This window comes from Podarcis melisellensis, assembly GCF_964234715.1.
Source record: "Podarcis melisellensis genome assembly, chromosome: 7".
NCBI classification, from domain to species: domain Eukaryota; kingdom Metazoa; phylum Chordata; class Lepidosauria; order Squamata; family Lacertidae; genus Podarcis; species Podarcis melisellensis.
Window position 1 is genome coordinate 44758095 of NC_138539.1, and position 16104 is coordinate 44774198.

General features: G+C 40.5%; 1 protein-coding gene across 1 annotated transcript in view; it reads left to right on the forward strand.

The window, feature by feature from the left end:
• The first annotated feature begins 617 nt into the window (after positions 1-617).
• Positions 618-16104, forward strand: part of NPC1 (NPC intracellular cholesterol transporter 1) — a 35216-nt gene continuing 19729 nt past the window's right edge. Inside the window, exons 1-6 of the mRNA XM_081919178.1 lie at positions 618-839; positions 10002-10124; positions 10533-10639; positions 11686-11861; positions 12764-12931; positions 13657-13906. Coding sequence (XP_081775304.1) covers positions 738-839; positions 10002-10124; positions 10533-10639; positions 11686-11861; positions 12764-12931; positions 13657-13906 — 926 coding nt within the window. The 5' untranslated portion in view covers positions 618-737. The remainder of the gene's footprint in view (positions 840-10001; positions 10125-10532; positions 10640-11685; positions 11862-12763; positions 12932-13656; positions 13907-16104) is intronic.

The window sequence follows — 16104 nt, forward strand, 5'->3', positions numbered from 1 at the left end:
GAATAGGGACCTGAAACGGAGAGGGCCATAAAATCAACCTTGGAGCAAATCGAAGAAAAACTGGAGCTACAAACATATGCCTGGACGGACGCCCAACACATTTATGAGCTTTCATGGCGCAATCCCCAAGGACGCTTGCCGGGAGGGAAAGCCTACAGATTACAGCAGGATTTTCTTCGGAGTATACAGGTTTGGGAGTTAAAACTCCAAAAGGCGAAACAGGAATTCCCGCTGGGCGCGTCAGCGCAGAAGCAGGCCCTACCGAGTTGAAGCCTTACTCCCAAGTAAAGCGTACATAGCTTGGATTGCGGCCTAACCCATTCAGGGACGGCAACAAACTGTTCCAGCGGCACCAGAGAAACCGGTTACTCCTGGGGCAGCCGGACGCGTTTCTTGGGCGGGCGGGCAGGCGCGCAGGTGGCGTGACGGGACCACAGCTCCGCCTCACAGGAAAAGGCGGCCAACTTGGGCTGGGCCTAAGGCGGAGCTGAGGCGACGCCGACCGCTTCGGTTGGCGGCGGGCGAAGCGGCTTTCCGACATCGCCTCAGATCTCAGCGCCGCCCCTCGCGGAGGAGGAGGAGAACGAGGAGAAGGGACGGAGGAAGGGGCGGGACCGCCGAGCCTTCCGTCTCTGAAGCGCCTCAGTCGCAGTTCCCGCCTTGACTACGTTGGCCGCCCAGCGACTTCGCAGGTTGCCGGAGCCCCACAGCTAATCGAGCGGGAGGCTCCTCGGGGAATGGGGAGCCGCGCTGGGCCAGGCGGCCAAGGCGGCTGCTGCGGGCTGTGCGGCCTCAGGGTCGCCGTCGCCTTCTTCTTGCTGGCGCTTCTGCCCGGCCGGGTGAGTGGAGAGGGTGCCTCCAGGGAGGAGGAGTATAAAGCTGGCGTGGGGCTGGGGTGTGTGGGGGGGGGGTGGTGGGTACATTTTGGGGTAGAGGAAGACCCCTCACAGACTTGTCTAAAGGTCCCTGACTGTGTAATGATAAAAGGTTTATGGGGGGGGGTTCGAGGTGAATTCTTGGGGGTTTGGTGGGTTCCGACCTTAGCAGCATTAGTAAGAAAATATACCCCGGGGTGGAGGTGGGTAGGGAGAGACTCTTTGGGGTGCAATTCTGGGCAAAATGCTGTTTTACTCGAAAGTAACTCCTGTTGAGTTTTGTGGGACTTGCTTCCAGATCCGTCCGGGTAAGACTTCTGCTTTAACAGCAGCTGGCCCAGGTATCTGTTCAGCTTCAGATAGTTCTGGTTAAGAGTTCTGCTTCGCTGGGATGGAGGAGCAAAGGGATGCGGTAGGTCACGAGAACTTTAAAATTAGGACGGCCAGTCAGTCGTTGCTGTCTCTATGTCAAGCGCTTTAATTGTAAAAGGAAGCGTACATCTTCAGAGCCGGGTCAAGGGCGGGGAACTTGCAGCCTTCAAATATTGCCAGCCCATAAACTTCTCTCCTGATCTCTGCCAGCTGGAGCTGTGGGGGGTGCGGGTGGGCAAGGACATCTTGAGGAGTACAGATTACCTCCGCCCCTCCCCCCAGTGTAAGGCAATTTCCATCCTTCCTTGGGAAGTGCTTGAGCCTGTTGCAGAGAGCAAATTGGTGTATTGTAGATTGCAGGCCCTTGTGGATTGCAGCCTACAGTTCGTTTCAGGTCTTATTTATCTTGCACCAGTGGTATGTGTGGCACTTCACAGTGTAAAAGAGGGCAGGCTTTTAGAGCTTGCAATCTAAACTTTGATGCAAGGTAAGTGGTGGCATCACATAGGCATTCTGGGAGGCAGTTCCAAGCATATAGGGGAGCAAAGGAGGGAGACTGGAGTGAGCCTATTCTGCTGTAAGAATGTTGACAAACCCACAGGTAGTTTTAGGGGAGCACATTGAGTGCAAAGCCTCAGGGGAGCCATCAGGGGCGTGGCAACTAGAATGGAGTGAGAGAGGCAGAAGGGCACCAAATTTTGGCATAGCACAGGGTGTCAAATTTGAGACCCCAGGGTCCACCACGGTAAAATAGCAAAATCCAGCTGTTAAAAAAAAATCAGTGATGAGAAGTCTGTTTTGTCATGAAAAGAGTGGTAAATCATTTTGTAGTTGGAAAAATGGCTGGGTGAAAGCAGCATAAATGACTAATTGTCTGAATACTGTAGTAGCGTTATTGTGCATGCAAGACTAAGAAATCACCTGGGTCAGGTAATTTGCCAGACATTATTATTCAAGCAACTAGGTGACATTCATAATATTGCAATAAATGGTTTCTTACAGTTCCAATACTTACTTGTAAACCTGCTGTTATTCATAGATGTATCTTGCATTCAAAACTTTTGTTGATGCTACAAATTTAAAAGCAAGTTGTGTGCTGCCAAATAGATGCAAAGCAGTAAAGTGAAGTTAGACATCCATAACCCATTGTTTTGGCTGACTGGACTCCTCAGTGGTTGTTGAGTCCTAAGAATCTCATTTTCAGTTCCACTCCCCAAGGAATCTAGGTCTTATTATTTAAAATTGAAAGTCTGAGAAGCTCACATTTAACACACCTGGCAGTGATACATTGTTTGGATATGATCTACATTGATACAATGCAGAAGTACTCAGTGGACTTGTTTCGCAAGAGTTGTGCTAAGAACAGTCACAGCTCTCCGGTGCTCTTCTCTTGGATACCTGATGAATATAGCACAGATAACTTCCTGTATTTTCTTTACCTTCTGATGCTTATTCCAAGTGACATGATAAACCTTTGTTGTGCCTAACATATTTTCTTTTGCTTCTTGGGTAAGACACTAACCATCAAGAGCGTAGACATGGTTGAGCATATGTGTCATTGAATGCTAAATGACAGACATTGGAGTAATAGATGCAACTTCCATATTACTGTATCTGCATGATGGTTATTTCTACCATTGTTGTACAGTGGTACCTTGGGTTACAGACGCTTCAGGTTACAGACTCTGCTAACCCAGAAATAGTACCTTGGGTTAAGAACTTTGCTTCAGGATGAGAACAGAAATTGTGTTCCGTTGGCACGGCAGCAGCGGGAGGCCCCATTAGCCAAAATGGTGCTTCAGGTTAAGAACGGACCTCTGGAATGAATTAAGTACTTAACCCGAGGTACCACTGTATTCCTATCTGTCATATCTAAGAGGCACAGGAAACCAGAGGTAGAAAAGTGGCAACTCTACAGAATAGCAGCTGGTTTCCTATTGATCATTGCTGCTGTAGGCTTTGCTAGTGGCCTGCATGGAAAGAAGAAGTGTAACTGGCTTGCGTCTACCCATAGAGATCATAATGAATATAAGCAGTTTCAACAAACTGTTCACATGCCTTAGTGTTCCTTTGGAGTTGTGTATGAGAGATGTGAGATTTACCTACTGCTACTGGGGCACATTATGTCATTGAGACAGTACATGCACTGTTCTTTGCCATATGTCCTTTATCTTTATCTTACCTTTTTCTTAAGAAAGAATTAAGATATGCATATTTGGCCACCATTATCCTCCCCCCATCCAAACTTTATTGAATTATTTAAAAACAATTACCAAGCATGAAGTGTTTGACTCCCAGAAAAAATACACTAAAGTTGTTAAGCCTTGTATGTAGTCACTCACATGGCATCAAAATAGACTGCTTGGAAAATATTATACATTCAGGGTATGCTTCATTCTAGGGTGTTAAGATAATTTCTCCATAGTGGCCACCATTATAAATGTGTGGAGTATACAGTGTTTAGAAATAGTGGTACCTGTATTGAGCACAGCTTTTCCTTGTTCATACTAGATGCTTAAATAGGTTGGGAGCTTAGTGATCAACAGGGCCCCTTTCTGCAAAATGAAGTAAAAGAGTGCACCGCTTCAAGTTGCAGATGGAGATCATTTGGAATGTTCCTCTGCCTTAAAAGAAGCTCCCTGCAAGTATTAAGATATAACTTTTATTCCTGGTGTGCTACTTTTCTACTAGCCGGGAGCGTTCACATAGAAAAAGATAGCAAAATGGTAGCTTTGAACAGCATTCTGAAGTGGTGTAGTCAATTCTACCGCCTTATTTATGTATTTATTACATTTATATCCCACCTTTCCTTCAAGTTGCTCAAGAAAGCATACATAGTTCTCTCTTTAGCTGGGTGGTGTGCGGAGTGAGGAGGGAGTGGGGCTTCTGTTGAGTTTAGTGGGAGTAAGTTTAATGTATGCTTTAAGTTGGTATAATATTGCACTACTGTTGGGAGGTGGGACTGGTATCTGATTATGATTTAGGAAAGGAATGCTGTCAAGTAGATGTGTGGGAAGCTGCTGTGTCTCTGTGTATCCTAAAATTAGAGGACTACAGTATTGAAATATGTGAACTGAAAGGGTGTTTTAACCTTTGAGACTTCCTGCAGTGGCACTGTGCAGTGCTGTGTGAGCACCAAAATGTGTGACATTTTAATTTAGGTAACCTCTGTGTAGGTAAATTCCATTTTATGAGCCATCTTCTTTTGGTAAAAATTGGATGGTTTTGCATAAATTCAAAATTTAAACTTAGGCATTAAGCTGGTATTAAGAGCCTAGTTCACTGTACACATCGTGTGAAATCCTATTTAAGGAATCTTAACTAGGGTATGGTATGATGTCTGCATGGATAAATTACAGAACAACAACCATCTCTTGGTCTTTGGGTGCTACTGTGCAATGAGGGAGAACCAACACTAGGTGTTCGATTTCATGGAAACTTTAATTATGATTTGGATTCTAAATTCAGGTTAGCCAAAACCATGATATGGTGTGATGTCTGAAGTAGCTGTTTAGTGTGTTTGAATATTATAGGATCACAATAGGAGAGTACATTCTATGGTTTGTAGTTAGAAAAAGCTTCAATAGACTGGTTGGAAACTTGGCAGTGTAAAAGACGATGGTCCATGCTGAATTTTGGGTAGAAAGGATGAGAAATGATTTTGAATGAATTATTTTTTTTAATGGTATGAGACATTGGTGTGCTGATGGTGCTTTTATTCTATAGATTTTGTTATGGTGGTTTTTTTGGGGGGGGAATCTTCATTTATATTTTGTATTTTGGGAAATGGTTTGTTGTGTCAGGTTAAGAGGAATGTCTAGTATGTGCTGTGAGTTGTGCAATATGTTTGTAGTTTGGTCACAAAAAGGCCTTTTCAAAACTATGTTAGTCAATGGTATTTCCTAAGGCGTTTGACTTCATATGCTCAATGCAAACCTATTGTGAGAAAGTTTTAAGTGGAATGTTGGGTGGAATGAGAATGAGTGTGGGCAGAGAGGGTCAGTTGGAAAATGACAGCATGGCTGTGCAATGGGACAGAGAAGGAGCTGGGAGTGGATGTGAGATGCGAGGAGATGTGGCGGTGGGGGGGGGAGTACTTGCAGACCAGTATTTCATTTTAAAGAATTTATAATTCAGGTAAGCCAAGAGGTTAGAAGTTAAGTGTGAAAGGAGATAGTGGTGAGGAAGAAATTTCAGGAAATTTATAAAAATAGAGGCATGGGGATGTGGAATATCTCTAACATTCACAGTGGCAATCTCATTAAAGAGGAGCCTGGTTAGGAGGAAAAATTATTTCACTCAATAATTTAACCACTTAATAGTCATCAGATGTTACATTTGAATTGTTGCCCTTCTGAATGGTCTGAGATAACTTATTAATGATATTTATTAGTTTATTTTTCTGTTTCAATAGAATTGTAGCCCTAGCCTCCTCAAAACTTAATCAAATAAACAAACCTTTTTAGTTTAATATGTTGTGTTAAAGCCTTTCCATGTTCACTCAAAGTTGCAAAATACTTGGAAAATAAAGCTAATATGTTGTATTTTGTGTAGGATAGTATATATTGGGGTGGGTGGGTGAGCGCGCGCGTGCACACACAAACAAAATATATAAAAATACAGTGGTACCTCAGGTTACATATGCTTCAGGTTACAGACTCCGCTAACCCAGAAATAGTGCTTCAGGGTAAGAACTTTGCTTTAGGATGAGAACAAAATCGTGCTCCGGTGGCGCAGCGGCAGCGGGAGGCCCCATTAGCTAAACTGGTGCTTCAGGTCAAGAAGGAAAGCTGCAACTGAGAACTAAAAAGGTTTCACATTGGTAGCCTCCCTATGAATTTTATGTGTCCCCAATCTAACAGATGTGCACAGTAATTTGTGGCAGTTTCTATTAATATAAACCACTTACAAGTAGATGTATGTGAATGGAACTTAAGGAAAAAATCTCACATAGTTTTCATTCATGCATCTTGGTATTACTAATAATGAAAGCAGGTAGTATCCATAGATGTAATGCTCCAAAATTGAGTGTAGGCATTTTTGCATATGGTTCAAATGGGTTTAGATAAATCTCAGTGTTTTATAGGGTGATAGTTGAATCACAGCAACAAATATGAGAGAATAATGTTTTTGATTTTATCATTAATTCAAGTCTGCAGTAGCTGAAACGTTTCCAAGAATACTTGCAAAGAGAAACATTGTAGTCCTAAACAATAGTGCCTCAGTTCTTGTCAAAAAGGCAAATGATTTATAAAAAGAAGCTGGTGTTTTTCTGGTATGCATGAGAGACTTTTGTGTAATTGTTTCTTATACATGTTCAATTTGAGGAGGGAAGAAATGACAGATACAATTTTATGTGCTTTGAGGGTTTTTAAAGATATAATTTAATTATAATGAATTGTTATATGCCTATAAGCATCAGATGCCTTCAGTATACAGTGGTACCTCCGGTTAAGAACTTAATTAGTTCCAGAGGTCCTTTCTTAACCTGAAACTGTTCTTAACCTGAGGTACCGCTTTAGCTAATGGGGCTTCCCGCTGCTGCTGGTGCGCGATTTCTGTTCCAAGGTACCACTGTAGTAATAAATGGGTAGGATTCAAATCAATTTAAATCACCAATGAGAAAAGGCTGATTTGAATGCTTCCTAAGTGGCATGACCTTTGTAATGGCATTTTTCTAATTATATAACCAACACCTGCAAGTCTGTTCACCATCTTATCCTAACCCACTTATCTGGCCTGAATGGGAGAGGTGCTAATCAGAAGATAATATGCTGAATTTAGGGAACACAGAAAAGCCATATTCTCCTTTTAAGAATTGTAGTATTGAAGATTACAAGATGGTTTGAATATATAGGCTTGAGTGCATTGACATCAACAGCCAAAAAAGAATTGTCTTCCTCTTTCCACACCTGGCCAGTTGGTTTGAAGAGCTGCAGCTCTGACATGAGGAGCAGAACCTGAGCTTTCCATGCTGCTAAGTCAAAACTTTTCCTAGCAACCAGCTGATCCATGCCTCAGACTTGGGCAGCTACACTCACTTAAGGCTAGTTCTGCAACAACGAACCATATGCCAAAGTACTGTAGATTCAGGGCATGTGTAAGGGAGTGGTGCTTCTCTCTTAACAGAAGTGGCAGTGCATCCACTACTGAAAAAGCTGCCCTGGATGCAGTTTCCATTGATGTTTTTACTGTTACGACTGTAGTATTCCATTTTTATATTGCACAGTGTCTTGTTCCATTTTGTAACTAAGTAAGGTTTATAAATAATTATAATAAATACATAAAATATGCTGTGCATATCCCTATTGATGCATAATCGTAAGCAATAGAGAACAGACATAATTCTACAAAATGTAGTTCCAAAAGTTCATTTTTGTAAGGGAACAAAGTCAAGGCTAAACAGAAATCTGGCAATCTGTCCTTGTAAGCCAAGTACATTACATACAACAAAACTGTTGGAAGTCTTTCCAAAAACAAGTGTGGAATCTAATCTTTAACCTCGTATGTGTAGATCCCTCTATAGATGAAAAAAGCTTCCAGAAATTTATAAGTTTCAAAGTATTAATGACAAAAAACTCAGTTAAGCTTTTACTGTATTAAGATTACTAAAAGTATTACTCTTCAAGATACAATGCATGAAACCCTGCAAATGCAAATTCAAACAGAAAAAAGAAAATTGATTGAAAATAACTATTGTAAGCACCCCTGTTATATGTATTGCACCAGTAAGATAACCAGTGCTTTTTTCTTTTAAAAAAACAAAGTTTAGGGGTACTCTCATTTTCCTACTCATATCGAAATACTGCCCCTCAATAAGGCCAAACTTAGATTCACAAAATGTTTAGGGGTCTGCACACCCCTGTGTCTCCCCAGAAAGAAAGCACTGAAGATAACTAATAGCAAAGTCTGCTAACAATATTTAGTACTAACATAACATTTCAAGAACAAGTACTTCCAATATTCGGCAAAAATCCTATAAAGAAGATCAACATTAATATTCTTCTATTGCAGATTGGGGGATGGAAAGCAGCTGAAGCTGAAGGGAAAGTGGCTTGAATAAGGTTCCCAATGCCTGATAATATTTCAGCCAGGGACTTGGTACTTTATAAGCCCTCTAAACTTTATACAGTGTTGCTAGTCATTCTAGCTGTTGTTTCGAGTCACATAGAAGAGAACACCAGTCTCTTGATGAGATAGGAGAAAGATGCCGATGACAGCACATTTCCTTTCAGCCCTGTGGATAAAGTGTTGTCACTAGACTGTCACATGATTCATGTGAGACATCAGAAGTCTTTGCCTTGCACATCTTTCTCTCCCTGCCTGTCTCATGCAAGTTTAGTGATTTTTCCGTATACCTTTCATCACAGAATTTAATACAGCCTGTATGTACACATCATTCTCATAAGACTGATATTTTAAAAAAGGGAATCCATTTGCAAGTTGATGAGGGAAAACTGGAATGATCACACTTTCATCATTAATTACCAGTTCAGAGAAGTTGCTGACTGAGCTTGCTTCGTAAAGGTTTACTTGGTTTGAGTCCTTTAGTCTACTAATGAGAAGCCTTTTTTCAGCCCAAAGGCCACATTTTTTCTGAACAAGAACAAAAGTGGACAGAGCACCAAATGTAAAACTATGTACACTGTGCTACTTTATATACATTTACACACACTTTAAAGCAAGAGGTGTTATCAGTCCAAGGGCACATTCCAGCTAGGAGGAAAACACTGGGTGTGAAGCAGAGCCAGTGAGGGGGGTGGCTGGAGAGAAGCGTGGAGGTCTGTATATGGTCTCTGGGACTGCAGAAACCAAGGAGTATTTTTGGCCCGAATGCTTTTGTGTAACCAAACACAATTCTGAAAGCCTCCCTCCCATGTAGCTCTGTGCTCTTGTCCCAGAGTATCCTATGTAAACCATATAAATGTTAGAAAATGGTTTCTTAGCCCTCTCTTTTTCTAGTGTTTGCTATCAAATAACTGTATTTATTTCATATAATTTATTTCGTTAGACGTGAAGGCTGCCAACAGGAAGTAATGAAGGCCATCAACTTGGATGGCTTTAAACGAGGATTGGACAAATTAATGGAGAATAAGAATATCAATGACTGCCGACCATTATGGATATGTTCTACCTTCACTTTCAGAGGCAATATGCCTCAGAATGGTAGCTGCAGGATGTGGGGAGAGTAGACTTGGGCTCAGGTCCTGCTTTCTGACCTCATAGGCATCTGGTTGGCCACTGTGAGAACAGGATGCTGTTAAAAGTGATTTGCATCCTAAGAACCTTTCTCTGAAACTGATAATGACTCCTTACCATTTATGCATATTTGTTGAATATTTGACATCTGATATTTGACTGTAAGATCAGATCAAAGGTTCACCTAGTCCTACATTGCACAGTGGCCAACTAAATGCTCTTAGTGATTACAACGGTTCTTAGGGAATTTGTGTGTGCAAACATTGACCAAGATCCACAAAATGGGACCACTAGTTCTGCACAGGGCTTTGAGCCTGTGTTACTGTAAGAGAAATCTCCATCATGTTGAAGGTTGTTCTGAGGTGATGTCACTTGAAAAGCATTGTGTTGGGATCTGGGAAAGCCCAGCCTGTTGATAAACTGAAATGCCTGTTTGTGGGTATATTTAAAATGGTATTCTCATAAGTAGCCTCTGTTGGGACACTTTTAACATGTGCCTTGCAAGTGTGAAACCTATGGTCAACACAGTTAACATTCATTATTCTTCCTCTGTAGGTATTTTCAGACTCGTGTATCTGGTATGGCGAGTGTGAAGTTGCTTCTGGAGATAAAAGGTACAATTGTGAATATAACGGTCCACCGTTGCCACTGCCGAAAGATGGCTATGATTTGGTACAGGTAAGTTTCTAGTGAATTACCATTTTACTGGAAAATAAGAACTTTAGTGGGGATGGGAAAGAAGAACTAAGCATATTTTTTCCTAAACTTAGCCTCTGTAGTTGGTATATGCATTTCTTAACTTGAATGTCTACTCTATAAGGATTACGATCATATCAAATCTACCAGTCTCTTCTTCTGTAGGGTTATACTAAGGAAGTATGAAATAGTAATTACTAATTTCACTATTACAGTGATTCTAAGCCTGTTAGTAAGTAAGCTGTTGAAAACAGTGAGATATTTTCCAGGACAATTGTCTAAAGTTGAGTGTGTGACCCTTGCAGTAGACGAAAAAAATCACAGGCTACTTTATAATACTTGAATTTTAAATATTTATATATATATATATGTATTTGATTTTCTCTTAAGGAACTCTGCCCAGGTTTTTTCTATGAGAATGTTAGCCTTTGTTGTGATGTACAACAACTTCAGACTTTGAAAAACAACTTGGAGCTCCCGCTGCAGTTTCTTTCCAGGTATGTGGGAGCCACTTGTCTGGCTGTTGCTTGTGGTATTTGCCCCCCTGCTCCCGCTTCTCAATAAACTAGAGAAAATATGGTAGATATTTACTTGTCTGGGAAATATAATGGGAAAATATATATCTACAAATGCCTTTATTACAATGTCTGTCTTCACCCAACAAGTGCTCCAGAAGTTGTTCTGCTCATTCTCTGATGGTGGAATGCTACCAGAGAGATGCATTTTAGTAGACAACTTTCTAGAAAGGTTGGTCAAATAAATGTATATAAATATTAATCATTTTAATGATTTTTATTCTGCTTAATAATATCTCCAGACCTCTTTCCAATAAAAGAGAACTATCTGAAGAGTCTCTGTGATGCTTTCCTCATATTTGTTTATAGTTCATATTTTCTTCAGCTTTTATTGGGGCAACAATACTAAAATTTAAATACAGTGGACCCTCTGGATACGAACTTAATACATCCTGGGGATCCGTACTTACCCCGAAAAGTCCGTATCTGGAGGCGCTGCTTCTGCGGACACACGCAGCACGATGGAGCACTTCTCTTCATATGCGCACGTGGCAAAACCCGGAAGTAGACACTTCCGGGTTTGCTGCATTTGTAACTCGAAAGTACGTTACCCGAAGGTAATGTAACCCGAGGTAGCACTGTAAATGGTGGTTTCTGAATCTTGGGCTGCAAGCCTACACATTCTTATATGGGAGTATTCCTATAGTAGAACTGACCTCTGAGCATGCATGCGTCAGATTGGACTGTATGTCTCATTTGATTTCACTGCTGTGCGGCTTACGTAGTTTCATTTCTTTCCTCCAGATGAAATGCTGTGAACTTTTCTGTACTCAATATTGCTGTAGCCCTTGCTGATCATTCTTAGAACTGCACATTTCAGGAGTGCATTATTAATTTAAGCTTTGATATCTGGACCGTAAGAACTGTTAGTTGTTCTTGAAGACAAATGCTACATTCTGAAAATTCCTGCATTTTGTGTGCACATACTGAATAAAGGAATACATGTTTAATAATTACTCTCTCTTCAGGTGCCCATCATGTTTTTATAATTTTGTAAACCTGTTCTGCGAACTAACCTGCAGTCCTCATCAGTCTGAATTTCTCAATGTAACAAATACAACTTCATATATTGATCCAATTACAAAAGAGAATAAAACCTATGTCGCTGAACTGGAGTATTACATTGGAGAAAAATTTGCTAACGGTAAGCGAGGCAAAATAGTTGTGTATCATTTATTTTTGTTCTTAGAAGATTTTATAAAAGCAGTTATTTGCGTATATTCTTATGTGTAAATCAACTGTGTGGTTCATCTGCAAGTCAGAAGTTGAGTAGTATGGAAAAGAGAGCTGTGTGTACATGTGCCATTGAAGTTAGAAAAATGGGATCCAGCATTAATCCTATTTGCAAGGCTAATTCAGGAGACTATAATCTTACAGTTCATTTTCCATAAAGAACCAGGGTAGTATTTCTCATCTGCCCTGTCCATTTCTGTTGGCAAACTTCCACTGATGCATGTTGATGCCCTCCTCCTGGGCTCCCACAAGGTTTCCGGTGCTCATAAAATCAGAGGAGTGTGCCCTAGTTTCCTAGGCAATAGAGCAGTTTCCTCCTTTTCTGTTTGAGGAAACTACTGGGCTTGAACACACCCAGCTACCTTTGCAACCAAATTGTCACATCCTCCTTGTACATTTCAGTTTCCACAGCAAGCAGAAGACTGATTCCTTTGCTGCTGCTACTGCTGCTGCTGCTGTTTGCCCCAGATCCTCTCACAGCACTGGGGTTGTTATTTTGCCCTCACCTTTTCAGAGGCAGAAATGGCATTCTTGTCTTCTGTAAAGGCTAGTGCAAAGGACAAGAGATCCCTCCTACATGCTTTGCAATTAGTGGAAAACTATGCAGAGAATCCATTGGTGAGCTAATGAGAAGATTTGTGAAGCCTAGATTAATCTTGGACTGTGTCAAAACCTTTTGTCTTCAAGTATTTATTCTGTTATAAATTCAGAATTGCTTTATTTCAGATGCTGAGCCAGCTCAGTAAATTCTTATTTGTATCATTACTTGTATTATCAGCATTGTCTTTTTCTTTATTGAAATGATACTTCTAGCTATGTATAATGCATGTAAAGATGTGGAGGCACCATCAAGCAATGTTAAAGCGCTGGGACTATTGTGTGGAAAAGATGTTAGCGAATGCAATGCAACCAACTGGATTCAGTACATGTTAAGCAAGGATAATGGTCAGACTCCTTTCAACATGATTCCAATATTTTCAGGTAGGAAACAAATGTTTTAAATAAACTTTTCCTTATTGACTATTAGTAGCAAGTGTCTTGAACTTGAGCCACAAATACATACTGAATTTGGACCACCCCCCTAGGCAATGCAGGATTAACTACTAGGCTAATAAGGCTATAGCTTTAGGTGTATGTGCATATAATTTCATATATACATAAAAATGTAAGGCTGTAATCATGCACCACAGTTTAAATGAGTGCTGATACATACTTCTAAAAGGGTGGAGATGCTGTGAGGTCACTTTGGCTTATCTTCCTCACAATGTTTTTTTCTGTCAGCATGTGTAGAAGAAATATTAGATAAGAACTGTCACTGTTGTCTTTTTCTGCATCTACCGAAGACCACCTTCTTCCAATCAGCCTTTTAAGTTGATATCTTTTCCAGGGTGCATCTGCATTGCAATTCTTTGAAAGATGTTTTATCACTTGTTGTTTGCTGCCCTGGGCTCCTTTGGGCAGAAGGTGGGGTGGGTTAAATGCAATAAATACATCTTTAACTTGTGGCAATTTTTGAATGCTTTTTAAATCCTGGATCAAATGGTAAACTTGCTTACAGTAGTGAACACAATTTTTTTCTAATGGTTTGGCAACGTTAAAAGTTGAAGTTGCCAAACAGAAACCATGGTTTTAATTTGTCATAAATTATATCTACAATTTTAGTATCTTTGGGTATTTTTTGAGTGTGTTAACTTTTCTCTTGTTAGATGTTTCTATCCATGGAATGACACCTATGAACAATGCCACCAAAGGCTGTAATGAGTCCATGGATGATGTCACTGGGCCTTGCAGTTGTCAGGATTGCTCTATTGTCTGTGGTCCCAAACCACAACCCCCTCCACCTCCTGTACCTTGGCTTTTGCTTGGTTTGGATGCCATGTATGTCATCATGTGGATCTCCTACACAGGATTTTTGCTTGTGTTTTTTGCAGCAGTTTTTGGAGTTTGGTGTTACAGGTAAATAGCTCCCTTTTTAACCAGCATTGAAAATTAAGTGTTGGAGTTGTTCATAAATTGTTAAATAATTCCACTGTTTACTAATTGTAGAATCCAGTGGGACTTTAACTTTTTCTTTTATTCTGCAGCCCCGCCCCACCCCGGTTCAATCTGCTGTAGAGAGTGAAGCCATGTTGTGTGACAATGAACAGCTTGCACATAGACAGCATTTAGAACATCCCCATACTGCAGTAATGCTTTGTTTTTGCTTAGTGTGCAGTTAACTGAACAGCCACTAGAATTCTCTGTGCTTTAAGGAACTATCTAGGACAAGTATAGCATACCTGTATATTTATACATTATACACCAACACTGAGTACTGTATATATTGTCAGACTTGGTGGCATAGCAAGATGAGGAGAGTGCTTGTAATATGTCAGACTTAGCTGGCTTACCTTGAGATTTCTTTTGCACCTGGTGTTGACTTAAAATAAATCCTGGGTGCTGCTCAGTGTGGCTGCTGCACTGTGTATCTTCAGCTGCATCGTTTTTATCTCTGAAACTACAGAGGCAGCAGAAAATCTGTCAGAGTAAACAACTGCCCTATGAGCTGTTCATAGTCATGGGATTCACCCTCCCTGATTGCTCAGTTTTAAAGAGACAGGGAAAGGGGAAATAAAAAACCCCACAATGTATTTAACTCTCAAATTAATTTTTGTTTGTTTACAAATGGTCTCATAGAACCCTTGTCTGTGCCTGACAATTGCACCATTGTAGCTTGGTACAATGAAACTGTTTGTATGAAATTGTACCACACGGAAGCCTCTGGCCAATCTAGTCTGTGCAAACTCTGATTCAGTAGTTCAGTTTTGCTGAGAAAGAGGAAGTGTTTTTGAGAATTTAAATAAGGTCACTAGGAACCTATAATACATTAGCTGGTGAGGGAGATAACTGCTTAAAATGTGTTGAAACCAAACATTGTGCTCTAAAACAAAGTGATTGTGATTGTAGTGCTTCCCAACTAGAAGGTAGTAAAAAAAGCTTGGTGTGCTTATTTTACAAGATGCTTATCAAGGAGAATAACAGGAAGATGTAGCACAATAGAAGGCGATAATAATTCTATTGTTAGAAGGGATGATTAATATCAGCATGCGTAATGACGATGATTCTGTGACCTAGTTTGCATGTCATCTTAAGGCATAGTTTAAAATAAACTATGGTTTAAAGTAAACATGCACTTAGCTCTTTCCTTCAGTGTATCAGTGACAACAAAGAAACCAGAGATTGACTTTGTCCATTATGTGCGAAGCAATGTCTTGTAGCTTATTTCCCATCAAACTACGGTAATAAGCCAAGGCTTGTTCATATGTAATGTTTCTTGCTTGGCTCACTGAAGAGGGGAGCAGGGGAGTAGCAAAGCACACTGTTCATTCACATTGAACCATTGCTTCAATTAAACCATGGTTTAATGTGACATGTGGAAATGGCCAAATGTAGTAAGTACTTCAGGTTCATAAAATGTATATGTCTTAGTGCCTGCACTCTGTTGATGGCTTTGTAAACTTGTATTCTACACAGACCTGAAGAGCTTAGGAGATATGTGTAAGACGGTTACAGTGAAACCTCGGTTTTTGAACGTAATCCATTCCGGAAGACCGTTTGACTTCCGAATTGTTTGAAAACCGAAGCTCAAAGGTTGGAGAAAATTGAGAAAAATACAGTGATACCTCCGCAGAAGCCGTTTGAGTTCCAAGGTGCATTCCAAAATGGAAGCATTTACTTCAGTGTTCGAGTTCCGAAACGTTCATCAACAGAAACATTCGAAACCCGAGGTACCACTGTATAGGGCAGAATTAAGTAGTATTCAACAGAATTAACTGGTAACATTTTCCTGGATTCTAACTTTTTTAGGGAAGAGATAGTGGGGATTGTTATGTGATTGAGTAGCAAGATAAATAGCAGGTTGGGGAGAAGGCTAGACTGAATATCTCTTCCTGACGCACATGCTAGTGGTGTTAAGAGCATTCAAGTGATCCTCCCCTGCAGCCACAAGTGGTACATTCAGGTAAGATTTTATTCAACACAATTAAATAATATGCCTTTTCCAGACTTTACTACTTTGGGTAAGGATCACTTGACTACTCTCAAGAACCCTAGCATTTGTGTCAGGGAGAAATGTATAGTCTCGCTTTCTCCCAATATGCTATTTTATTTTAATT